This window comes from Cydia splendana, chromosome 24 (genome assembly GCF_910591565.1).
Source record: "Cydia splendana chromosome 24, ilCydSple1.2, whole genome shotgun sequence".
Lineage (NCBI taxonomy): Eukaryota > Metazoa > Arthropoda > Insecta > Lepidoptera > Tortricidae > Cydia > Cydia splendana.
The window spans coordinates 119,502-145,797 of NC_085983.1; the positions used below are offsets into that span (position 1 = coordinate 119,502).

General features: G+C 46.5%; 1 protein-coding gene and 1 long non-coding RNA gene across 2 annotated transcripts in view; one reads left to right on the top strand and one right to left on the bottom strand.

Annotated features, from left to right (window-relative positions):
- The window catches only part of LOC134802302 (uncharacterized), a 51,520-nt gene extending 39,130 nt beyond the window's left edge, over positions 1-12,390 (bottom strand). Inside the window, exon 1 of the long non-coding RNA XR_010145834.1 lies at positions 12,231-12,390. This is a non-coding gene — a long non-coding RNA (uncharacterized LOC134802302). The remainder of the gene's footprint in view (positions 1-12,230) is intronic.
- Positions 12,391-23,821: 11,431 nt separating this feature from the next.
- LOC134802140 (uncharacterized) lies at positions 23,822-24,664 on the top strand. Its single transcript, XM_063774734.1, has one exon. It carries the CDS (start codon positions 23,822-23,824, stop codon positions 24,662-24,664), a length of 843 nt encoding a protein of 280 aa, XP_063630804.1.
- The last annotated feature ends 1,632 nt before the right edge of the window (positions 24,665-26,296 follow it).

The window sequence follows — 26,296 nt, forward strand, 5'->3', positions numbered from 1 at the left end:
TTTGTAATTTTAAGTTTGTAACTTTAGAAATACTGGTGGAGGGATGTTATGTGGGTAATCTAAGATATGACGGCGCGCTGCGTACCCGCCGAAAGCAGTCGAATATAATTTGTCAATGTGATCAGCCGGTGTTTAATTTGTCTCCGTTTTCGGCTCCCTTATTCGAGAAATAACAGCTACGCTGACGATGTGTTGCTTATATGTACTGGGGAAGACCTCATGCAGTTAGAGCGTAACGCCAATTCAGTGCTCGAAGGAGTATATAAATGGGGCATTGATAACAAATTAGCTTTTGGACCCCAGAAAACTAAAATGCTTACACCAACCCCCAAGGCCAAGGCTGCAAAGGTCCAAATGAATGGTATAAACATAAAATTTGACACTAAATTTAAACTACTAGGCGTGATAATAGATGAACACCTAACTTTTGTTGACCACAGTGAATATATCATCAAAAAGGCGCAGTCCATATACAAGAAGCTCTGTATCTATATTAAGCCAACTTGGGGGATTCACGCTGGAAATGTGAACACCATCTACAGGCAGGTAATTGAACCGATAGTTACCTATGCGGCAGAGATATGGCACCCCGCTGTAAAGTACAAAAAGGTCATTGGTTCATTACTTAGCCTCCAGCGTGGTTTCGCAATAAAGATGGTTCATGGTTTCAGGACATTACCGACTGTAGCATCTATTGCACTGGCCGGGTTGACACCCCTTCACCTAAAAGTCCAAGAGGTTGCCTCGACGGAAAAGGTGAAGCGTACACAGATAACTGAGTACTTGCCAAACGATATAAAGTACGATAAAAGGGTCTCCGTTACCGAATTGCTACATCCCGCGGATAGAATAGATATTACCTTCAAAGAAGTTTTTAATCAGGAACAACTTGACCTATACTATGAAGATAATGAAATGCACAGGGTCTTCACTGACGGAAGTAGGCACGACGGGTTGGTCGGTGCGGCTGTTGTGATTGACTACCCTGACGGTAGGAGTTTAATGAAGAAACTCAAGTTACACAGCAGCTGCACTGTATTCCAGGCCGAGTGCTTAGCAGTAGAAAGTGCTTGTAGAGAGTGCATTCAACAAGAATTACCAAAGGTCGCTGTTTTCTCGGACTCCAAAGCTGCACTGATGGAAATCTCTAATCGTAGCAGTACAAACAGCATTGTGAACAGAATTCATAAGTTATTATATAATATCAGGGAGTCTGGGAAAACAGCGATACAATTCTGCTGGATTAAGGCGCATGTTGGCCTGATCGGGAACGAAAGGGCTGACATGGCGGCCAAAGCTGCAGCAGCATTACATAAGTCACCAGATTACGATCTTTTCCCGCTGTCGTATCACAAAATCAACCATAAGAAATACATTTTCGAGATGCACAGCAAATGGTATGAGGACAGCACGACTGGCAGACACATGAAAAAGTACTTACCTAGCATCGAAACAATCAGAAAGCTGCGTGGCTCTTTGTCAGTCAGTTTTCAGTTGACTCAAATACTCACGGGGCATGGCTATCATAAAACATACCTACACCGCTTCAAGATAGCAGATGACAACCGATGCCCCTGTGACAATACTACCTGTCAAACTATTGACCATCTATTAACACAGTGCCCGTATTATGACCGAGCCCGTATTGAGCACGAAATAATATGCCAAAATATTAATATAGATCCTTATGACATCAATAGTATAATAACTAAGGAAACATCTATAGAATCGTTCAATAAATTCATAAATAAAATTATAAACAGTTTAAAGAAATTCAATAATACTTAAAGTTAACTATTAAATCATAGTACAAATATAACAGTTTAAACAATTTATAAAGATTAATAAATTATAGATAAAACTTAAAAACCATAGTTCTAATTATAAAAATAATTCATTTAAAATAAACTTGAAATAATGTCGCCCGTATCCTTTGCGGGGACATTATATTCAAGATTAAAGGTAATGCGATGCCGGGTCTCAAATTAGTTGAGCCCCGGCGCCCACACATAAGATTAATAGAAATATCAGAATTATAGCCGCAGGGGCAATGGTCGCCCGTATTGATAGCGAGGGCCATTCTCCCATAATAACAAAGTATCTTTAAAAAAAAAAAACCTAACCTAGCGTTACGCATACCACCGAAGCGTGGGAACGAGCCCCGGTGGTTATGTGGGACTCCCTACCCATGGTGTACCCACTAAAAACCCCTCTGTTTGCCGCCTCCACGCTATAGGGCGAGGCCCCAGGGACGCCAAAGCAAGCTTCCGCGACCTCGCCAGCGGCCGTCCGGACTCCGGACCCGGCTCAAGAGAGTTGTGTAGTCCTCTCTGTCCTCATCAGTGGATGCGTCCTATGATGCACCCATCCACGCAGGGACCATTGTGTAGGCGACAGGCGTCCCCGAGCCTGCCGCCCACTGGCACCCCTATGGGGGCAGTCGGCGGTCGTAAGCCAACCGCCGCCGCCCCACGCGCTTGCGGCGCATTGGCTGGGAGGCCGGATCTTCCTCCCTACCGCGCTCGGCTGCCTCCTTCTGCGTCATCACAACCTCGCAGAAGGAGGCTACCGCCTTCCACGATCTCCCGCCGCCCACCATGGCTTCCACTACGGCTGGCAGGGAGAGGTCATTTCCGACTACGGCCACGAGTGCGGCCCGCTGCTCAGTCCACGCGGGACACACCGTCAGCGTGTGTAGCGCCGTATCTTCGGCGTCGCCACACTCGTGGCATTCTGCCGTCGGTTCCCGTCCTGCCCTCCTAGACAGGTACCTCCCGAAGCAGCCATGCCCCGAGAGGATCTGTGTGAGGTGGAAGGAGAGGAACCCCTCCTTTCGTCCGACCCACCTCTCCAAAACGGGCCGGATGGCTCCGATGGTCCAGTGGCCCGCGCTCGGCGCCTCCAAACTCTCCTTCCACTTCTGAAGGAGCAGTAGGCAGGAGTCAAGCCTCCACTGCCTTACCTCCTCCAGAAGTGGTTGGATTCCCCTGGCCCGCGCCTCGGCGACACGCCAATAAACATCGGCCAGAACCTCAGCGTCTAGGTGCCAGGGTGGAGTCCCCGCCAGCACGCAGGCTGCACCGTGGGAGACAGTGCGGTATGCCCTCGCCATCCTGACTGCCATGACCCGCTGCGGCCTCCGCAATTGGGCTTGGTTTTCGGCATTCAGGCAGTCGGCCCAGATAGGCGCCCCATATAGAGCCATCGACCGCACCACTCCCGCGTACAGCCTCCGACAGCCCATGTTTGGCCCACCAACGTTAGGCAAGAGCCGACCGAGCGCCGACGCTGCCCCAATTAGTTTGGGAGCAAGGGCTTTGAAATGCTCCCGGAACGTCCATCGGCTGTCGAGGACTACACCTAGGTACCGCATTTTCGGTTTGACAGCGATGGCCGCTCCCCCCACAGCTAGGCTGGAACCCACCGGAGGGCCCTTCCGGGGCCCGTGGAAGCACACGGCCTCGGACTTGTTCAGGGCCACCTCTAGCCCCAACCTCCTGATTCGAGCGACGACTGACGCCACTCCAGCCGTGGCCCGGATCGACGCCTCCTTGAAGGTGCTGCCACGGGTCATCACCAGGGTGTCGTCAGCGTAGCATACCACGCTGACCCCCGGCAGGTTGCCCCCCCGTAGCACCCAGTCATATCCGATGTTCCACAGGAGGGGTCCCAAGACCGACCCCTGTGGAACACCGCACGACAGCTCCTTCTCCTTCCACTCGCCGAGTGCTGGGTACCTGACGGCTCTATCGGAGAAGTAATCCTCTACCGTCTTCCGCAGGTACTCAGGCACAGCATGGCGCCGTAGTGCCTCCTTGATAGTGGCCCAGGGTAAGGAGTTGAACGCGTTTGCGATGTCCAAAGACACCGCCAACACCACCTCACCCCGGGACACTGCTCTGTCCGCCAGGGTCCTCACCTGCGCAATAGCGTCAATGGTGGACCTGCCCTGGCGGAATCCGAACTGGTGGTCACTGAGGTCCGGACCCACTCCGACGAGGTGCCGCACGAGTCGAGCAGCCACCACGCGCTCAAACAGCTTGCTGGCCTCGTCCATCAGCACTATGGGTCTATAGGCCGAGGGCGAGCCTGCTGGTCGCCCCTCCTTTCGCAGTAGGACGAGTTTCCCCGACTTCCACGGCCGAGGAAACCGCCCCTGTGCCAGGCATGCGCTGAAGAGCGCTCTCATACGCGGTTCGAGTGGGCCCAGGGCCAAAACCCAGGCTCGACCGGGTATGCCGTCCGGGCCCGGGGCTGTATTTTTTGCCTTCAGCCTTAGCACAGCTGCTCCGAGCTCACCTTCAGAAACATCGGGTACTTCTTCCTCTTCATTTCTCGCTGCGGATGGTGATGCCATTGCGGGGGGTACAAAGTTATCGCAGGTCGGAAAAAGTGCTTCCACCACGTCTCGTAGTAACTCCGGCTCGAGACTTCGCGTTAGGGGAGGAGACCAGGAGCGGAGTTTGCTTCGGACCATTTTATATGGTCGCCCCCACGGGTCATTATTTAGCGTCTCTAACATTTCATGGTGAGCGGCTTCCTTCGCCTGTTTTATTGCAAGCTGAAGGGCTTTTTTACGCTCTTTGTAGAGTACATACAGTTCTGTCTCCCGGACTGTATCTCTGAGCCTTCTCCTTCGCTGATGGCTGTATAGACGCCTCGCCACGACGCAGGACTTACGAAGCTGTTCGAGCTCCACAGACCACCAATAGACTTGTCGTTTAGGAGGGAAGGGCTTAGACCGTGGCATAGCTGCATCACAGATGTTTATCATGGCCTCGCCAAACCACTGCGCCTCTACGTCCACGTCTATTGGATCTCTTCGGACCGGGTTCCATGCCTGAACTTCAGCGGCAAGAACGAGCGCATCTCTGTCCAGGCGTTTTAACGCCCATCGTGGTCCATCACCAGGCAGCGACTGACTAATCGGCCCACTTGGTGCATCTGGGAGCGCGGAGACCTTGTATTGGACATACCTGTGGTCCGACAAAGTCTCCACATTTTCGAGCACTTGCCAATCTTGGACACGTCTCACTAGGGCAGCGTTGGCGAACGTCACGTCCACGATGGAGCCACCGTGTTGTCGCACGCACGTGTCAACCGACCCCTGGTTAAGCACAGCCAGCCCTGTTGCGATTGCCCATTCCTCCAGTTCGCGTCCACGAGTGTCCGTTGACGGCGATCCCCACGCCACGGATTTGGCGTTTAGATCGCCGGCAACAAGCACGGGGCGTGGGTGGCTTCGACCAATAACCATCCCCACATCTGCCAAAAAGGATTCAAATTCAGCCAGGCTTCTATTGGGCGAAAAATAGACACCGACTACTGTGATGCCGCCGAGGAGCCCAGCCACGAAACCCTTTCCTTTCTCTACCTTTTCAAAAGGTGGTGAGCCAGCAGCTGTTTGCGTGACTATCGCAACCGTACCATCCTGGTCCCCAGCCCAAAAGTCTCTTTGGGGGATAAAGTAGGGCTCGGAGACGATAGCCACATGTGCCAGCCACTGCGCCATGCTCTGGAGCAAAAGGTCCTGAGCTCGTAGGCAGTGGTTGAGATTTGAACCTAACCTAACCTAACCTAACCTAACCTTTTTTTTTTTTTTTTTTTTTGACGCAGGGGAAATGCATTTATGCATCCACCCCGGGCTGGAGAGGCCCATTGTGGGGGTGGTATGTGGGACTCGCTCCTCCCGTAACTCCCTCTGCTAATCAGAGGGAGGGGAGGAGAATACCCACTAAAACCCCTGCGGCGTTACCCTCTCTGCCGTTATAGGGGAGCACCGTGAGGTCACTAATATTCTACCACGATGCTCCCTCGGCCGCCCCGGCTTCACCGGGGGCACCCTCAGATTGGAGGAGGAGGGATTGTGTAACGCTACAACCCCTCCTCGAGCGTGTAGAGCTTTATTTACGGGTCCCCAGCCCGCAGCTCTACTGGGGAATCAAGGCATTGACGAATTGCCGCCGCCTGACTCCCCTCCGTCTTTGTCGTAGCGGATGCGCATCGGTTCTGTCCTCGCGCGCCCGCTCCGCTTCTTCCTTCTTTCTCATTACTTTTTCGGAAAAGTTATGGAACGCCGCCCAGGATCTCTCGCTGACTAGGATTCTTGCTACTATATTGTGCAGCGAGAGATCATCCACGTTCAGGGCCATTTCCAGCTCCCATCTCTCAGGAGCCCAGGTTGGGCATTCCACCATCGTGTGATAAGCAGTGTCATCATCGTACCCGCAATGGTGACAAACCGGCGAAGGTTCCCTCCTTATTGTGTACAGGTAATGACCGAAGCAGCCGTGTCCAGTCATTACCTGCACTTGTCTATACGTAAGAGTACCACTTTTTCGGTCTAGCCAGCTGTCAAAAGATGTGAGGAGCGCCGCTATGGTATACGTACCATAGGGCTCGTCCTCCAGCTGGCTTTTCCAACGATCCCTCGCTCTCTTCTTTTCCGCATCAAGCCGAGCCTCCAACTCCCTGGGAGCCAGACGCTCATCGGCGATGCGTAACTCCGTCCGCTGGTTGTACCTCTCGGCCAGGAGTCGGGCGTCAAGCTCCCACGGTATGGTGCCGGCGAGGGCGCAAGCGGCTGCGTGCCCTATTGTCTTGTACCCTCTTATGATGCGTTGCGCAATCACTCTCTGCGGCCTTCGGAGGAGGGCCCTCGTTTTGCTGTTAAGCCTCCCGGCCCATATAGGTGCCCCGTATAGTGCCATGCTGCGAACGACGTTCGCATATAGGCGTCGGCATGGAGCTTGGGGGCCTCCTACATTGGGCAATAGACGGCTCAGCGCCGAGGCGGCACCAACGAGCCGAGGAACCAGGTTGGCAAAATGTTCCTCGAACTCCCACTTGCTATCCAAGACTAGGCCCAAGTATTTGATGTGGGCCCTCAGGGGGACCGCCTCACCCCCTACTGGGATCACATCGTTGGGCCGCAGTTTCCAGCCTCTTCTTTTGAAGACCACGGCGTCAGTTTTATTGAGGGACACAGCAAGCCCTAGGAGGTTGATGCGTCCCACCGTGAGTTCGGTTGCGACAGCGGCTCTCCTCAAGGTTTCCTGGAACTGCTTTCCCCTCACGGCCACCATTGTGTCATCGGCATAACAAATGGTGACCATGCGGGGAAGCTGCTCTCCTCGTATTGCCCAGTCGAATCCGATGTTCCAGAGCAGGGGCCCCAGAACCGACCCCTGTGGAACACCACATTCCATCCGTCTTTCAAAGCGGTCGCCTCCCGATTCATAGAGCACTACCCTATCAGTAAGGTAGTGCTCCACGATCGTCCTTAGATAGAGAGGGACGCCGTGGTACCGGAGCGCCTCTTTTATAACTCCGTAAGGGAGAGAGCCAAATGCATTGGCAATGTCTAGAGACACTGCTATTGCTCCCTCCTTTTTCTCTGCTGCCAGATCGCTGAATTTCTTCAACGTGCCTACTGCGTCTATTGTAGACCGCCCCTCGCGGAACCCAAATTGCCGTTCACTAATGTTTGGGCCCGTGTCCTCGAGATGCTTAGTGATACGCTTTGCTATGATGCGCTCCAACATCTTTCCAGTTTCATCTAGGAGGACGATGGGGCGGTATCCCGAAGGAGAGTCAGCTGGACGACCCTCCTTTCGCAGCAGGCACAGCCTACCCTCCTTCCAGCAACGAGGGAAAATTCCCTCTTTGAGGCAGTCATCGAATAGCCCGCGAAGTCGGACTCCGAGGTGTTTCAATGCCAGGGAGAGGACTCTCCCTGACACACCATCCGGCCCAGGAGCCTTTTTGCCGGCTCTCATTCTGAACACTGCTCCCATGATTTCCACGTCCGAGATTAAAGGGACATCCGGGAGGCCCTCCGGTTGTTCCACTGGGAGAGCCATGACGGGAGGCGTAAAGTCCGGTGCCACCGGGAAGAGGCCCTCAACAACTCTTCTTAGTAGTTCCGGCTCTAAGGAATCCATGGGTGGAGCATGTTTCATTTTGTTCCTCACAATTTTATAGGGTCGCCCCCATGGGTCCCTGTCTAAGGTTCTCAGGAATTCCTCTCGGGCCTCATCCTTCCGTTTGGCTATGGCCGTTCTCAATGCCCCTTTTGCAGCTACTAGGGCCTCCCGGAGTATCTCTTCCTCTGCCGCTGTGTGTTGTCGGCGCCTGCACCTTATGAATTTACGGCGTGCAGCATTGGCGGTTACTCTGAGGGCCGCAATTTCCTCCGACCACCAGTAGACCTGTTTTTTGCCAGTTGGTTTCTTTGCCCTCGACATGCCAGCATCGCACACCGTGGTGAGCGAAGTACGGAAGCAGGCTGCCCGTTCTTCAACCCCGAGGTCTACTGGCGGGGGAGCGCACCAAGCCTGTATCAATGCAGCCTCCTCAATCACCTCTTTATCTAGGCTAGCCAAGGACCACCTAGGGAAGCGGCCATTGGGACGACGCCTACCCGCTGTATGCGGTAGACCCTGTGGTGGAGCCGCTGGAGATGGAGAAATCCTCATCCTGATGTAGACGTGATCGGAGAGGGTCTCCACATTCTCTAGTACACGCCAGTCCTCAATTCGATTGGCGATAACAGGGGTTGCAAGAGTGACGTCCACAATGGACCCTCCCTGGTGTCGCACACATGTGTAAGCGTGACCTTGGTTTGAAACCACAAGCCCCATCGCTAGCACCCAATCCCTAAGGGTTTCGCCCCTCACGTCTGTAACAGGGGAACCCCAGGCTGCGCTTTTAGCATTGAGATCTCCCATTACGAGTACCGGGGTTGGCGCTAACCTCCTTATCAGCCCCCCCAGATCGTCTAAGTAACCCTCGAATTGCCATAGTGGCCTATTGGGAGAAAAATAAGTGCCGATTATTATAATATTTCCCCATTTGGCTGCCGCAATTCCTGGACCTTTATGAACGGCGATCAGGGGAGGATAGTCCCCGATAGCCGGTACCATTATGGCCACTTTCCGATCAGTTGCTCCTACCCAGTTGGGCTGAGGAGGAACACAATATGGTTCCGCTGCCACAGCCGCGCCAATGCCCCACTCTGCTATTACCTGCATAAGCAGGTCTTGGGCACGGGCGCAGTTGTTCAAGTTGGTCTGTAGGAGTTCGTAAGGGCGTGGCAACATTACACATCCATGTCTTGTCCCTCGTCAGCCCCATGGGCGGATCTCTGATCAGGCCCCTGGGGCCGGATGGGGTCTTGTCTACCCTTAGTCGGTGGGGGGCAGCACGCTTGGCCTCCCATGTAGTGTCCGGCTGGTTTTTTGGCCTGATGACATACCGCGCAGAATGGCGCCTCGGTACAGCCGGACGCCTTATGTCCCGGCTTGCTGCACCGGAAGCACGTGTTGCCTCTGTCTATTTGTGAGGGGCAAGTAGCGCGAGTGTGTCCCGTCCCCATGCACTTATAACAGCGGAACGGTGCTGGATCTAGGATCTGTACTTGTGCACTCGACCACCCCACAAGCAAACGCCCTCCCTCTACTATCTTTTTGGCGGCTGTCACCGGGCATTTAATGAGGGTCGATCCTGCCCCATTCAATCCGGTACGGATTGCACCGACCTTCACTTCGTCAAGTCTACAACCACCCTTCGCTGTTATTGCCTCGGCTACTGCCTCCGTGGTTGCAGATTCCATGAGTCCTGATATCCTCAAGCCAGCCATTTTAGTTGGCCGGTACACCCTCGCGTCGTAGCCAATAAGGCCCTCCAATTTCTCGCGCAGGATATCGGCCGCCCTGCCATTGTCGGTACCAGAAACCTCGATGATACGCGCCCCATCGGCCGTTTTTCTAACTTTGACGTGGTCTATCCCCACCTCGGCTAGACCAAACGAGGTCGTCACCTTGGTTAGGATTCCCGCATATGTAGCCTCAGATTCTGGTTTGAGAGCCACTACTATGCCCGCCGTTGATGGAGCCACCAGTTTACGTGGCTTCGGCTTTGGTTTAACAGCCGGTTGGCCTGCTGCAGCTGTTGGTTTTTTAGCTTTCCTCTTTGCCTTACGGCCTACTACTTCCGTCCACGTCGGAGCAGCAGTCGTCGGTGATGGGGGCGGCACCGTCTGAGGGACCCTCTTCGCTCGGGGAGCGGGGGTGGGTTTTGTCGACCTTTCCGCAGGAAGGGGAGGTGCCACCCGGGGTACCTGCTTGGTAGCCGCTTGTTTCTTCCGCGGCAATTTGGTCCCTGGTGCAGCTCTGGCAGGGGGCATTAGCGTTGACCCCGACGATGCTACAGATTTATCTGCCGTTTTCCTGGGCCTTGCGGCAGGAACAGGGGCAGGGGCAGGCAACGGGGTCCAGGGATCATCCGGCAAATCAACCACGGGGGCTGTTGGAGAAACCGTCGCATCGGCAGCCTCAGATGCCTTTCTTCGGTCCGCCGCCAGTGGCGGGCGGACGATCGGCGCCGGAGGGAGGCGGCTCTTTATGTCGTCTAAGCGGGCATTAACCATATCCCCAATCGACTTGAATAGACTCGCCTCTAGCTCCTCCCTAAACCCAGACAAGGCATCCGTTACCGACCCCAGAATCTGGTTAGGCCTTGCACTGTCTGCTGGAGTATCCTTCTTATTCCGTTCGGAGAAGGCCTTTCTAAGCGCTTTCATCTCAGTCGTGGCATGAGCTAGCTCTTCCTTCAGTCTTTTGTTATTCGCCCGAAGGACATGGACCTCTTCATTTTCCTCTCTTGAGTCCATGTTATCCATGGCCGTTACTATCTCGCGGCACGCCTTGTTAATGCGGCCGCGGATTGTACCTTTTAAATTCATACATTTGCTGATTTCTGCCAGCACCCTCTTGGCTGCCTTGCGGTCCACATCCGCCTCGTCTCCGTCAGCAGCCGGAGACTGAGGGCCTTCCGGCACCAGGCTGTACTCCATTTCCAGCTCCTCATCAGATATGACCTGTTCGGATGTTTGGTCCTTCATCCAGCAGGAGGCTGGCCCGCGAGATTGGGACGCATTTCCGGTATCTTTTCCATTAGTATCCATTTCGAGCCTTCTTTTCAACAAAGTTTTGGTCTTGGCGATTCCCACGTATGCCCCAAGGGGCTTGGCCTTGGAAATACCCGTGCACGCTCCGCGAGTCTTGCCCTTTCCGTTTTTCCCGCCTCTACGTGCTGTATTGACTTTTGGCAAGGTCCCCAGCCACGTATCCTCATCCGATCCAGTATGGTACCGTTTTTGGGCCAGCTGTTTTTCCCCCGATTTCTCGCCAGCCTTATCTATAAAGATAACTTCTGGAAGGTCGTCGGAGTCCGTCGCATCAGACAGTCGGCGCATCCTCTCTGACCGTTCAGTCCTGATTTCCCTCTGACTGTCAGCCATATTTGATTTGGTCCCTGATCCCTCTCCTTTTTCGTATGGGCTCCGATCCCTGCTATTTGCATTTAAGTCCATCGCTTCGTCTGGACGTAGCGACACTCGGCAGCCCCGCAGCCGTAGCTGTGCTGGCGTCGTGTTAAGTTCTGAAACGACGCCGTCCCTCTCATTTTCGGTGCCAGAAGCACCCACCATATCTTCAAGATTTGTTGTTTTTGTGTTGTTTTTATTTAGATTATCCATTCAATTCCCACGAGTAGGGGAGACTAAATTTCCACAGGGGCAGAGATCCCCGTACCCAAGCTGTGGCCCTATATACTCTGTGAGGTCGGGCGGTGTCACAGGTTGGCCACTAATGGCTGATGCACACCCCAGCCGCTCTAAAGAGAGCACCCCCGCACGGTGAACCGCCATGCGAGGGATTGTGGTTTTTTATTGAGGTTATCTCCTCTTGACCCGGCCGACCAAGGCAAGGCCCTCGGTCCCATCAAAGGCTGCTAGACATGACAACAACACCTTATCATTTGGGATAACGAGTTTGGGACGGTGGCCGGAGCCTGTCCACCCGGTTTCTACACTGAAAGCGGGCAAACCCGTCCTGCTCTTGATAGTGTCGCTCACTCTTCGCCTACCCGGTATGGGTAGCCCTGTCCGGTATAGCCTAGGAGATCACAGAGACACTCCAAGAACACCCCCCCCCCCCCCCCCCCCCCGGGCTAAACCCCGGGTGTCGGGTTATTGGCAGCACCGGTAAGCAATCCCACGCAGGAGATCACTTACCGTTGCCCCCAGGGCGCACCAGCCATAAACCATTCCCTTGACTGCAAATCCGCAAGGATTAACAGAAATTGGAATGGCCCAGACCCTCGTGGAGGTTACCCGACCTAGCGCCCCAACCTAACCTAACCTAACCTAACTCAAATCCTAACCTAACTCAAAACCTAACCTAACTCAAAACCTAACCTAACTCAAAACCTAACCTAACTCAAAACCTAACCTAACTCAAAACCTAGCCTAACTCAAAACCTAACCTAACTCAAAACCTAACCTAACTCAAAACCTAACCTAACTCATAACCTAACTCAAAACCTAACCTAGCCACTGTAATTGCGAAATCACCACATGATTCTGAGGAAAATTTTAACAGCGCCATTTATCTTAAGCTGCATTTATTGACTATTGCCATCTACCGGTAACACTGAGTAATTTAACGTTTAAATTAGTTCCCTTTATTACGTTTTGTTAATTGTCAAATTGAGGTAATAAATAATTTATTGCGGTCAATTAAGGTCTCGTTTAAGGCTTGGCTACATATGGCTGTTTTGTACATTTTTTTTTTTTTTTCAACACAACTCATTGAAACCATTTTAGGCTCATAATTCGATATAATTATGTAGTATTAAACCTACGTGGTTTTAACTCTACTTGCACAAAGGGAGCGGTGCTTATACAATAGGGAATATTAGGCAAAGCTCTGCGTAGGTGGCACCTTTGTGGCACATACAGTAAACAAACCACATTGACACATCACACGTCACGTCAATCACATGGCCTACTGCGAAACAAAAAAAAAAATCGTAATTTCGTAATCTAATCTCATCACTCCTGCGGATTCCAGCCATAATGAGGCAGATAACTAAACTTCGATTTTCTCGTTTAATAATATAATTGACCGAAGCGAAGCGAAGGTCTACGTTTTGACTCGGGCATTTTGCTTTCGTATGTCCGGATGTTCTCCTCTACAGGTCGCAATTCTTAACCGATTCTCGTGAAATTTTGTGACCGAATTTTATGACTAAATCTCGTGAAATTTTGTGACCGAATTTTATGACTAAATAAAATTTTTATGTCAATCCGGTTTTTGGAAATTTTTAAAAATGGCGGAGTCGCGAAACCTGGCTCCTAAACAAATAGTCGCATCGATATCATAAGAGTTTTTTCTTTTTGAGACATGTTTACAGAGTTAATAGCAAAAAATGCAGAAAAAAATTATCGCTGGTTTAGGCGGTATTTAGATATTTAGTTTTGTATTTCCGGATGTTCTCCTCTACAGGTCGCAATTCTTAACCGATTCTCATGAAATTTTGTGACCAGATTCTATGACTAAATAAAATTTTTTTGTCAATCCGGTTTTTGGAAATTTTTAAAAATGGCGGAGTCGTGATACCTGTCGCCTAAACAAATAGTCGTATCGATATCATAAGAGTTTTTTCTTTTTGATATATGTTTATAGATTAAATGGCCAAAAATTCAGAAAATTTGTATCGCTGGTTTCGGCGGTATTTAGATATTTAGTTTTTACTTGAGTATGAGTAGCTAAATTTCGTCAGCTTTAGTAAGAACTATCATGGCGCATTTAGCAAACGTTCGCTTTTTTGTTTGCATAGGGAGGTCCCTGGTTCCATCCCCAGTAATTGTATGCTGCTTCATAACTTTCTGTATTTTTTTATACTTAAATTTCGTATCAATTGTTGTTTTTTATTTTGAAAAAATGAAAAAAATCGTATTTTTTATTTATCAAGCGCGGGCTAAGCGTATTCGTTTATTTTTTGCAAGAGATGATGGCTTTTTGCGCTTTAAAGAAAATTAATTCTTGAATATACGGCGCCATACCTTTGGCCTATGCTCGTCTAGATGGCGACACCATTTTATATTTAACAATTTTTACTCATATCAGTAAAAGAACATGGGACAAAATCATATGGCGTTCTAAAAATAAAAAAACCTTTTAGCCATACCAAGCCATACATATATACATTTATTGATTTTTTTTTTTTCATTTTCATTTTAATCCTGTATCGAAAGATGGCAGTAAATTTACTGTGACTACAAAATTTAGTATGACAATAACCCTCTACTACATATAGGGACCGTCCGCGTTGGAGGGTCTGCCATCTTGTGGCCTGAATCGGAAACATGTACATTGCCAAAACAAGTTCTACCATCTACCGTTCTTGTAGGTACGTTTCCTTATGCATAGTAGGTTCTGTCACAGAATAAATAATAGTACTAAGTACAGAAGACTCACTCTCTAACAAAACGCGTCTGTTACGATCAGCACAGATATGGCCGCTAGGTGGCGACAGCGCCACCAGCGGCTTATGGCAAACCCCAAAATTCGGGCCGAACGAATGTACTTTTAGCTACCTGTAGCAAAGCGACGAAATCGCGGAGTGAGACACGCCTGGTTCTGTCATCTTGTGGGCTACATCGGAAGCATAAACGTCACATTTACGCCTCACGCCAAAAATATGACGGCTCCTATGCTGCCCCCTATAGTTCACGCACGCCCCCTATAGGGACCGTGCGCGTTGGAGGGCCTGCCATCTTGTGGCATGAATCGGAAACATATGTGCACATGTACATTGCCAAAGCAAGTGCTACCATCTACCGTTCTCGTAAGTACGTTTCCTTGTGCATAGTAGGTTCTGCCATCTCGTGGGCTACATCGGAATCATAAACTACACATCTACGCTTCGCGCCAAAGATCTGACGGCTCCTGTGCTGCCCCCTATAGTTCATGCACGTGCCCTATACACTCTATTCTCTTTAAATTAGATATTTAAATTTTTACACTCTATTCTCTTTAGATTAGATATTTAAATTCTTACTCGAGAATAAGTAACCAAATTTCGTCAGCTCATCTAAATGGTATCATAGCGCAGTTGGAAAGACGCTTACAAGCAAGGATATGGGATAGGTACCCGGTTCGATCCCCCGTAAATGCAATTTTTTTTATTTATTTTTTGCACTTAAACATCGTATTGTAGTAGTAGTAGTAGTAGTAGTAGTAAACTCTTTATTGTACAAAAAGACATATCAAAAATAACATACAATTAGTAAGAAGTACAAAGGCGAACCGTATAGGAGGCGTATTGCTGATTGATCAAGCGAGCGCGAAGCGCGAGGTAAGCGTATTAGTTTGAGTTTTTGTTTGAACATTTTTTTAGCGGTTTAAGTTCAAGGACATGGCTGTTCCAGGAGTCAATTTCCACTTACGTTCTAGCATAGGCGGTCACCATCCATAAATCGCAGGGGTTAACATTGCCTAGGGTAGTGGTCGACCTTGGGCTCAGGGAACTAGCTGTAGGTTGCTCGTACGTTGCGCTTTCCCGGGCTCAATGTCTAACTAACATTATCCTAGAGCCTTTTAATTTGGATTGCCTCGCTAAAATGGCCCATAATTTCCGCAAATCATTTTTTCTTCGAGGCAATTACTCCGTTCTCATTTTTTCCCAGTGGAAATTCTTCGCTTTATTTTATTTTTCGTGGACATTTTTTCATAAACTAAATTTTCCCTTTTTCAATTTATTCCCTTTTCTTTTTAATCCCAGTAGTTAAAATAACCAGTAGGTTTTTTTTTTCACTAACTAAATATTCTCTATCTCCATATTTTCTCTTTTTTTAAATGCTAGTGGTAAAAATAACCAGGTTTTTTTTAAATAGGTAGGTTAGGGTTTTTTTTAATGACCCTAAAAAAGAAACTGCTCCCAGAGATAGGTAGGTTAGGGTTATTTTTTTTGATGACCCTAAAAACGAAACTGCTCCCAGAGATAGGTAGGTTAGGGTTATTTTTTTTTGATGACCCTAAAAACGAATCTGCTCCCAGAGATAGGTAGGTTAGAGTTATTGGCTGATGCCGTTTGGTTTTTTACTTGTATTTTTTTAGATTATGTTTTATTTTTAGTGTTTTTAATATTTGTTGTATGTGAAATACCTACAAGTAACAAATACAATTACTACACTATTAACATACAGTAACAAGAAAATATTATCCTAGATATTTAAAAGAACGAAAATTATAAGGAAAAGATTAATTTAAAAATATTAAAAATAGGCGATTGCGGAAAAAAACCATTGGGAAAATATGGGAACGGAGTAATTGCTACGGAGAATGAATGATTTCGGGAAATTATGGGCAACGCAAAATATGAGAACGGAGTAATTGCCTCGAAGAAAAAATGATTTCGGAAATTATGGGCCACACTCGCGCATGAAGCTTCTTAGTTGCAGTTTACAGGCTAATTCAAAGGTAATGTTGGTTTCCTAACATAAGTAGAGTTAGACCAAGAAAAGTCTGCAGAGATTTTGACACTGGCACAAATAACATTGGCACTGCGTGTGCTGTCAAAATCTCTGCAGACTTTTCTTGGTCTAACTCTATCCACTTTTCTATACAATTAGTATGGCGACGTGGATACTTAAGGGGCATCGACCGTACACTGATATCGGGATGATATTTTTATCATGTTATTTAGTAGTCATCGTGCGTCTCGCTTGCGCCAATACATGTACGGACAAGAACGAGTGAAATGCACGATAACTAAATGACATCAGTTAGATGTCTTTCTGATATCAGTGTAAGTTTGAATTGGCCTGTTAGCCAAATATTGTTTCGTATGTAATGTAATGTAATTTTGTAAGCAATTGATAGTTAAGTTTTTATGGTCAAATTAGATTCTCTAAATTCTTCTAAACAACGGAACCATACATTTATTCAGTTTTAAGCTCTGCTCGCGAGGTCTACAGCTCACAGAGCCACTAGTATATAAATCTAATCTAGCGCGGGTACTAAAACTAGTTGCACTTGGATTTTTCACTAGACCGAGTCCAGACGCGCGCGGTTTTTTGTTATAAAAAGAGGTCGGGGACATCAAATTTACAAAAAGAAAGTGTTACATTTCACATGTAATATTTTTTTTACATATCATACGTTTAATTACATTCAAACACAATTATTATATTTTAGTCTCATGTAATTGTTGGATTTATCGATTTTGCTCGCTCAGTACAAATTGCGGATCGGTTGAGCGACAAATCCGACTTCTCATCTCTCAGAATACAATAACATACTTCAACGAAATTGTATTAGTGTGCGTGTTGTGACACTTGTCACTCGTCCGTACACAAAAAGAGATCGAGGTTTGCAAGATTTGTCTTTGACGTGTGTCATTTTCTATGTATTTGTGTCGTCATTAAAGATTGGATTTTGTATGTAAGTGTGTGAGAAGTGCGACTGTGTGCACCTTTCCTCCCGCGAAAAATGGCAGAAAGATTTGTACGGTGAGATATCGCTTGGGCCCCTCCCTTCCGATGTGTCGGAAGCCGGTGTTGCTCGAAGGTCCGCGCCGTGATTGAGCGCAAGCGCATGTCAGCACCGGCGCCTGCGCGTACCCGCCGTGTCCGCGACTACACAGCTGCTTCCAGACTCGCCTTCGCGCGAGCCGTACACAGCGTAGACTGGAACGAATTGTATAATAACAAAACCACCGTTGATGATCTCGCTACTGCAATAATCAACGTTATAGTAAATAAAATAGAAATCTGCTTCCCATTTAAAATTTTTCGATATAAAAACGCAATTTGATAGACAGTTGTACATTTTTACTTTTAGTATGGAAATCATTCATATAATTTTATCACGAAAATTGACAGTGCTGCAGCAGTAACGTTGCAACAGAGTAATGCTGCTACAGTAGCCATACCTTAGAAAGTGATTGAAAACGCGAGCGAAGCGAGCGCGAAAATGTTTCGATATAATAAATGGTTTAAGGCATTTATTATCTCATTAAGAATTTACAAAATTCACTTACATGAGATACACTTATAAAACAACACTTTTTTTAGGCTAGCGTGCACTAATTAATTTAAATGTAAACAATATTTTATACATACTATAATTTTTGTAATGCATGGTAAAGTGGGTAGAAATCGTTTGTAACATGTATTAATTACCAGCGGCTTAGAGAACAAGTTACTTCGACCGTCCTGTTCAGATGCGTTGCAGCGTAGATAACGAAACTAGTACGAATGTTCACGAGTTATAATGTAACGCGGCATGGATGGATGCGGCATAGCTGTGCACACTACAGATGTGGTAAAATATTTGAGTTAAAAGGTAATATTATAGTCTTTTTAGTTATTATTCCGTTTTGATTTTATTTGCTGTTTATAATTTTATTAAAAGTTTTATGATTTTTATTTTTTCATTTTTATTCATCTATTATTATCTCTATTTACCACACTAATTATAAGGAGATTTTTATATTAAATTGTATAATTATTTATCGATTAATCAATGGATTATTATTATTGGTTCTATTTTTCCAATTTATTAATATCTAAGTAATTTATTTTATTTGTAATTTTTATTTTAACTAATTTAATTATTATACTTAGTATAACAATTTATTAGCTTATTATTATTTTACAGATTGTAGATTATTGAATATATGGAATTTTAGATGTTTTTTGAATGTAGTTATAGTTTTAGACTCTTTGATATCTCTCGGTAGCTTGTTGTATATTTGCGCCCCTTCATAGATGATGGTTTTTTTTCCATAATTTGTCCGCGGGGTCTGCAGTATTAAATGATCCGCATTTCGTAATTTAATTTTTTGTACTGTGTGTTTTTTTGTGAAATTTATCTGTGAGTGTATGTCTTTTTGGAGTATTTTACGGACCAGTAAGCATGTATAGTAGATAAATGACTGGGTAATATTCATAATTTTAAGAGTTTTGTAAATTTTTTTAGTAGGGGTTCGGGAATTATAGTTAAACAGGGCTTTTATCAGTTTATTTTGGGCTATTTGTATTTTGGATAGATTGGTTTTGGCTGCTGTCCCCCATACTTCGATTAAGTAATCAATATGTGGCTTGATTAAGGAATTGTATATTAAGTATTTTACCTTTTGTGGGAGACACCGCGCAATAGAGCGGACTGCACCAGTTAGGGAGGTGAGTTTTGATTTTATCTTCTCAATATGTGGCCTCCATGTTAATTGACTGTCGATTATTAAGCCAAGATATTTTTCGTCTGTTTTATTATCTATAAGTTCATTGTTTAGTGAAGGAGGGGTGTAATTATTGATATTTTATTTTTCGCAGTAAAAATTACATAATTTGTTTTTGCAACGTTCATGGTAAGCAAGTTATGTTGAAGCCATGTATTGAGAAGATCTAAATCCCTTTGCACTTCTATCATTATATGTTCCATGTCATGTCCATAGTAAAAAAGACTGGTATCATCGGCGTATAAAGTCAATTTACCTTTTAGCCCTATGTCTTGGACGTCATTTATGTATACACCAAAGCTCTTGAGGTTCCTCTCCAACTATTTATGCAACCGTAGTCAGTTTGTCCAGATAGCTGGATGCCAAACAGTGCCTTACTACACACGCTCCGGAGTAAGCCAGGGTAGCACCTTGGGTCCTACATTATTTATCATCATGATAAACGATTTGCCTGATGTAGTATCCACCGCAGAGTGCCTGCTATTCGCGGACGACTTAAAGTTGTTTAGGGGCGTGCGGAGCTTGGCAGACTGTGAAGCGCTGCAGCATGACATTGACAATGTTGCGGCTTGGAGTATTGCGAATCAGCTTCCCTTCAATGTCACCAAATGTAAGCTGATCACTTTTTCCAGAGCTCGGGCGGCTATTACCCCATCATATAACCTGCTCGGGGTACCACTGCAGAGAGTCGATGTTGTCCAAGATCTTGGGTTGACTTTAGACGCACACTTAGATTTTCGGGCGCATATAACTGAGATCTGTGGACGAGCTAATAAAATGCTAGGTTTTATTATGCGAGTATCGTCGCAGTTTTCTAGTCCCAATGTTGCAGTAGTTCTGTACAATGCGTATGTTCGCAGTAGGTTGGAGTTTGGTGCCTGTATCTGGGATCCTCACGAGGCAAAGTACTCTCTCATGGTGGAAAGGATACAGAGAAAGTTTGCTCGTTATCTGTATAAAAGGATCTACGGATACTATCCACTACTTTTTCCCTCGATGTTTGTGTCCGGAATGGTGGGATTGAATACGCTACAAATGCGACGCAAAATATTATTGGTGATCCATTACTATAATTTGTTGCGAAACAGAATCAGTAATGTAAAGGTGCTTGAGCGGATAGGATTGCTCGCTCCAGCGCCGAGGACGTGCGTATTAGGCGCCAGTGAGGGCGGCGCTCTGCCGCTGCGACGCCGCAGAAGACTATTCGCCGTGGGCGGGGTGCATACGCGTCAGGCCAGTAATGCTCCCACTAATCAGGCACTCTCACTCCTTAACGAATTATCAGTGCAAAGACCCGATGTAGATGTCTTTTATGACTCTCCAGGCTCGTTTTCCGCAGCTCTATATATGTTTTTAAGTGTTTGTACCTAGATTGTGATGTTTAACTTTTTGTGTAAGTATATATTGTAAATTCTTTATAAATCTTATTATACAGCATGTAAGCGTTTTGGTATATACTGTAAGCTTGTGTGGTGTTTGTGAATAAACAATAAACAATAGAAGAAATAGGAGTGGCCCTAAAATAGATCCTTGCGGTACGCCATATGTTATTAGCCTAGGACTGCTTTGATGTTTGTCAATTTTAACTACTTGTTGGCGGTTTAACAGATAAGATTTTAATATTTTATGGGCTTTTCCTATGATCCCTATATTATGAAGTTTGTTTAGGAGTTTCTCATGACAGACCGTGTCGAAGGCCTTTTTGAGGTCAATGAAGACGCCTACGGTAATTTGCCTTTGGTCAATCTTTGTTTTAATTGTAGTAACTAAGTCGATTGTAGCTGAGAGCGTGTTTGATTTTGATCTGAAACCATATTGATGTGGAGATATAATATTTTTTGACGTAAGAAATTTGTTAAGACGAGCGTAGATAACTTTTTCATAGACTTTAGAGATCGTAGGGAGTACTGAGATAGGGCGGTAATTTCCGGGGTCGGTTTTGCAACCTGATTTAAAAATCGGTGTTACTTTCGCGGTCTTTAAGGTGTCGGGAAAAGTGCCTTGTTCCAAATTTTTATTTATACACTTCGTGAGTTCGTCTGTTATTATTGGCTTTACGGATTTTATCAGTTTCGCTGTAATACCATCGTAGCCAGAACTGGTATTTGCTTTTAGACTTGTTATGATTTTGCTTATTTCGTCTGTAGTGGCTAGCTCTAGCTGATTAAGGTTTTCATTGTGATTTGTTTGAGAAACTGCACGAGTCTGAACAGGGTTCTGATTAACTACTGGAATTTTATTAGCAAGTGATGATCCATCATCATCATTCATCATTTCAGCCTATATACACGTCCCACTGCTGGGCACAGGCCTCCTCTCATGCGCGAGAGGGCTGATCAATGATCTGAGTGATGATCCGATCGTAGAAAAATATACATTGAACTGCTCGCACATTTCTGCTGTGTCTGTAATGACCTTTGAGTCCAATAGCAATTTGGCTGGTGGTGCAGTTTCCTTTCTTTTATCATGTGAAAGCTCGCTTATTAGGCTCCACATCTTCCGAGGTTTGTGTACGCATTCCTTAAAGCTTCTAAAGTAGTAGGTCTTCTTTGCATTATGTATATTTTCTGTTACCAGGTTCTTCTGTCGCTCGAGCTCTTCCTTTAGTTGTTCGTTTTGTGGGTCATTTTTGTAGTTTCGCTAAAGTTCATTTCTTTTGTCTATATCGTTTACCAATTCTTTATTTATCCACTCTTGCTTCGGTGGATTTAAAATTTTAAATTTTAATATTTTACATTCCGTTAAACACTTTTGTAGTTTCTTCTCAAAATGTTCATATACGTCATTCTCCTTATTGTATGTATCAAGGTTTTTGTAGAATTGATCATAATTTATTGCAGTATATTCGACTTTATTCCTTGGCAGTGGCTGATAATTCTTGATTTCACAATATATTTGTTTATGGTCGGCCAGTTGTGAGTCTATAATGGCTATATGAAATTTATTTTGTTTTAAGTTAGAGCATACGTGATCTAAGATCGTTCTCGTTGTTGATGTTTGGCGAGTACAATATGTTGGGTCGATTTTATTTAGTATTTTTATGTCTTTTTCTTTAAGAGTCTGTGTGTATTGCTTTGTAGATGAGTTTGGTTTAAGTAGATCGTAGTTCATCATCATTCGCTTGCCCTTATCCCATTAAGTTAAGTAGATCGTAGTTGAAGTCTCCAAAAATCAACACTCTCTGGCGTCCTTGTAGTTGTTTAGAGTATTCTTCGATGAACTCAGCAGAGTTTGTACGTTCTGGTTTATATACCGTTCCAATATCTAGGGAAAACTTTTGAATGTGTATCCATACAAAATGGTTGTCGTTTATACTGCGTTCTTCAATTAGATGGTGCTTCAGGGTTTCATGTACGAAAATAGATACTCCTCCTCCTCTGCTATTGTGTCTAAAGTTGTAATAGTGAGCATATCCTGGTATTTGCAGCCTTTTAGCTTCGTCGTCGTCCTGAATCCATGTTTCTGTTAAAGCAACAATATGTATAATCGTTTCAAACGAGCTCAGGATACATTTAAGTTCGTCAAGTTTACCTGGCTTCACAATGCTTCGGATGTTTGTGTAGAAACATTTGATTGACTTCTATTTGGGAGTATATATTTGAAATTTGATATGTAATTTGACTTTTCGAATCGTCTACGCCGTTGGGATTTAGTTTTTTGTCTGCAACTGAACAATCGTTGGCATTCCTTTTACGTATTTGATGCCCAAATTTTTCTCTCCGTTCGAACTTCTTAAGTCCATTTCTTGTTTTGTGTTCTTCAGAATTTCTCTTTGGTAAGGTGTTTGGTCCGAATATATTTTTACGTTTTTAGTCTTGTTTCTGTTTCTAAGTATGTATTTTACTGGTCCCTCTGATGAGAAACAGGCCTTTATTGGTCGGTTTTTATTTTGAGTATATTTCCCGAGACGGAAGATTTTGTGGGCGTCATGCCGAATGTTTTATGTATTTATTATTGATTTTATGTTCATACACTTTTACATTTTACAGTTTTATGTTTTTACAATTTTATCTTTTTACAATTTAATTAAATTAATTTTATTATTTATTTCCAATGCAATTAATTATTTATTCCGAATCATTTAATGTTATATACAATGAATTTATTTTATATTCTAATTCAGTTAATAATTATTTACAGTAATTTTAATTGTTAATTAGTATTTCATGAATTTTACCTTTTAACCTTTTTACATAAATTGATTTAACTTATTGCAACAAATGAATTAATATAAACAATGAACTAGGTACAATAAAATCAAATAGCAAATGTTAATGTTACATGTTTTGTATGTTCAAGCGGACAAACAGATCCCTTGTTATTAGTAGATAGTTTAGCGCGCAGCGACTGCATACGTCACGGCCATACCGGTTCTCCGCCGGCCGCTCTGCGCCCGCGCATTCTCTCGCGGCTACGCGAGTCAGTCCATCAGCCGCTTTGACGCGAGGTGCATGTCGCTGCGCCGCGCATTTGCACTGCAATCGCATTCCATTGCATTTAGCTCGCGCCTAATAGTTTTAAGTGTCTATCGCTTTACCATTTCTCCTTCTGTAAATATCTACTCTGTGCTTTCGCTTATGCATGTGTGTGCTCAAGAATAAAGCTACAAAACATACTGCTTGTTTGCTTTCTACGCCCGAAGCTAGCACCTAGATCAAGTAAGTGGATAGATCAGAGGTATACTGCGTTAATACGCATACCACATTGGTGACCCCCTGCTAAACACCCCAGAATGGGAGGCGAAAACGGCACTGATGACAAAGGAGTACCGTTACAAAATGGCGCCGAGCACTTAACGGCTGAGTCATTTCGGGTTGGCGTCAAGGTGCCACCGTTTTATCCTGACAAACCTGCGCTATGGTTTGCGCAGCTGGAAGGACAATTTCGTTTATCCCGAGTAACGACTGATGAGACCAAATTTTATTATGCCATGGCGCAACTTGAACCTCAATATGCGGCGGAGGTTGAAGATATTATTACGTCACCACCAGAGGATGACAAGTACGGCAAACTAAAGACGGAGCTGATTAAGCGCCTTTCTGCGTCACGGGAGAGGAAGGTACAGCAGGTCCTGAACCTTGAGGAGTTAGGAGATAGGAAGCCTTCACAGTTTCTTCGGCACCTTCAGAACCTGGCAGGACCTGGGCTACCCGAGGACTTCCTGCGGTCCATCTGGGTCAACCGGCTACCGAAGCGGACGCAGGATATTGTCGCGTCGCAACTTAAATCATCTCTGGAGGACTTGGCGGAGCTCGCCGATCGCCTTCATGACGTCGTCACGCCCGCCCCGCAGGTGGCAGCAGCAGCGCTACCCTCCACGTCGTCGGAACCCCTGATGCTGCAGATTGCGGAACTGAGCAGGCGGATGCAGGCGCTGGATGCTAAGGTCGGTAGAATGTCCCGGCCCAGAGGAAGGTTGTCGAGTCACACCAGGCAGCGTTCAGCGTCCAAGAGGTCCAACTCCAACTACCGGAAGTTCCCCACCTGCTGGTACCATCACAAGTTCGGAGAGCAGGCCAAGCGGTGCATCAAGCCTTGCGATTACCAGTCGGGAAATGCATCGGGCAGTCGGTGATGGCGGCGAGCGGCTGCCCTAGCAAAGGTCGCTTATTCATCATGGACTCCAGGTCAAAAATCACATTCCTCGTGGACACAGGTAGTGATTTGTGTGTTTTTCCGCGTAGTGTTTTAAAAGAACGTAGGCCGCCAACGAACTATAACTTGTGCGCCGCTAACGGCACTGTGATAAACACGTACGGTTACGTGCATCTAGTGCTTAGCATAGGTTTGCGCCGCGACTTTGTCTGGCGATTTGTTGTTGCAGATGTAACAAGGGCGATAATAGGTGTAGATTTTTTAATTCACTACAATCTTATTGTCAATTGCAGGGAACATCGACTCATGGATGGCAGGACACTACTTTCGACCGCGGGTTTGCCTGCCCGACCGTCTGACGACATTGCCTCAATCAAAGTTGTAACTGGTGACTCTGTTTACCACGCAATACTACGGGAGTATCCCGACATCACACGCCCATCTGGCATACATCGCACAACGAAACACCGAAGATCGCCAAGGAGGAGTTTTCTTCTATGCTCGCTAGTGCCATAGCCAGACCCTCCGAGTCCCCTTGGGCTTCTGGGCCCCTGCATTTGGCCCCTAAAAAGGACAATGGTTGGAGACCCTGCGGCGATTACAGGATGCTCAACGCGCGGACAGTACCTGATAGGTATCCTATCCGCCATATCCAGGATTTTACGCAGAGTATCACAGGCTGCCGCGTGTTTTCAACCATTGACCTTGTTAAAGCCTATAACCAGATCCCCGTCAACCCTGAGGACATCCCGAAAACCGCCATAACAACGCCGTTCGGTCTTTTCGAATTCCCGTTCATGACGTTCGGGCTTCGAAATGCCGGACAGACGTTTCAGCGTTTCGTGGATGAGATGTTGCGGGGACTTGACTTCTGTTACAGCTATCTGGACGACTTCTTAGTCTTCTCGAAGGACGAGAAGACCCATGAAGGCCATCTTCGTCAGCTGTTCACCAGGTTGCAGGATTATGGAATGGTGATAAACACTGCCAAGTGCGTCTTCGGAGCTGCAGAGGTGACATTCTTAGGTTACCGTATCTCTGCTGAGGGCACCAAGCCCCTCCCTGCCAAGGTCGACGCAATCAAGGACTTCCCACCGCCCAAGAACGTGCGGGAGCTCAGGCGTTTTCTGGGTATGTTGAACTTTTATCGCAGGTTCGTACCCGGTGCTGCCCAGAATCAAGCTCCTCTGAACGCTCTCTTGGCGGGTTCGGTGAAAGCTTCGCACCCAGTCCACTTTACATCGGCAGAGCAGGAAGCATTCGATCGCTGCAAGCAGGACTTGAGCCAGGCTGCTCTTTTGGCTCATCCAGATGCACAGGCAAAGCTCTGCATAGTCACAGATGCATCCGATGTGGCTATGGGCGCGGTTGTACAGCAGTTCAACGAGGAGAAGGGCTGGGAACCGCTAGCCTTCTTCTCGCGCAAGCTGAGTCCTGCTCAGCAGAGGTACTCGCCTTACGATCGCGAACTCCTTGCGATTTATGAGGCGATAAAGTATTTCCGGCACATGGTCGAAGCCCGCGACTTCACCATCTACACAGACCATAAGCCGTTATGCTTTGCGTTCCATTCCCGCAAGGAGAATTGCTCGCCCAGGCAATTCCGTCACCT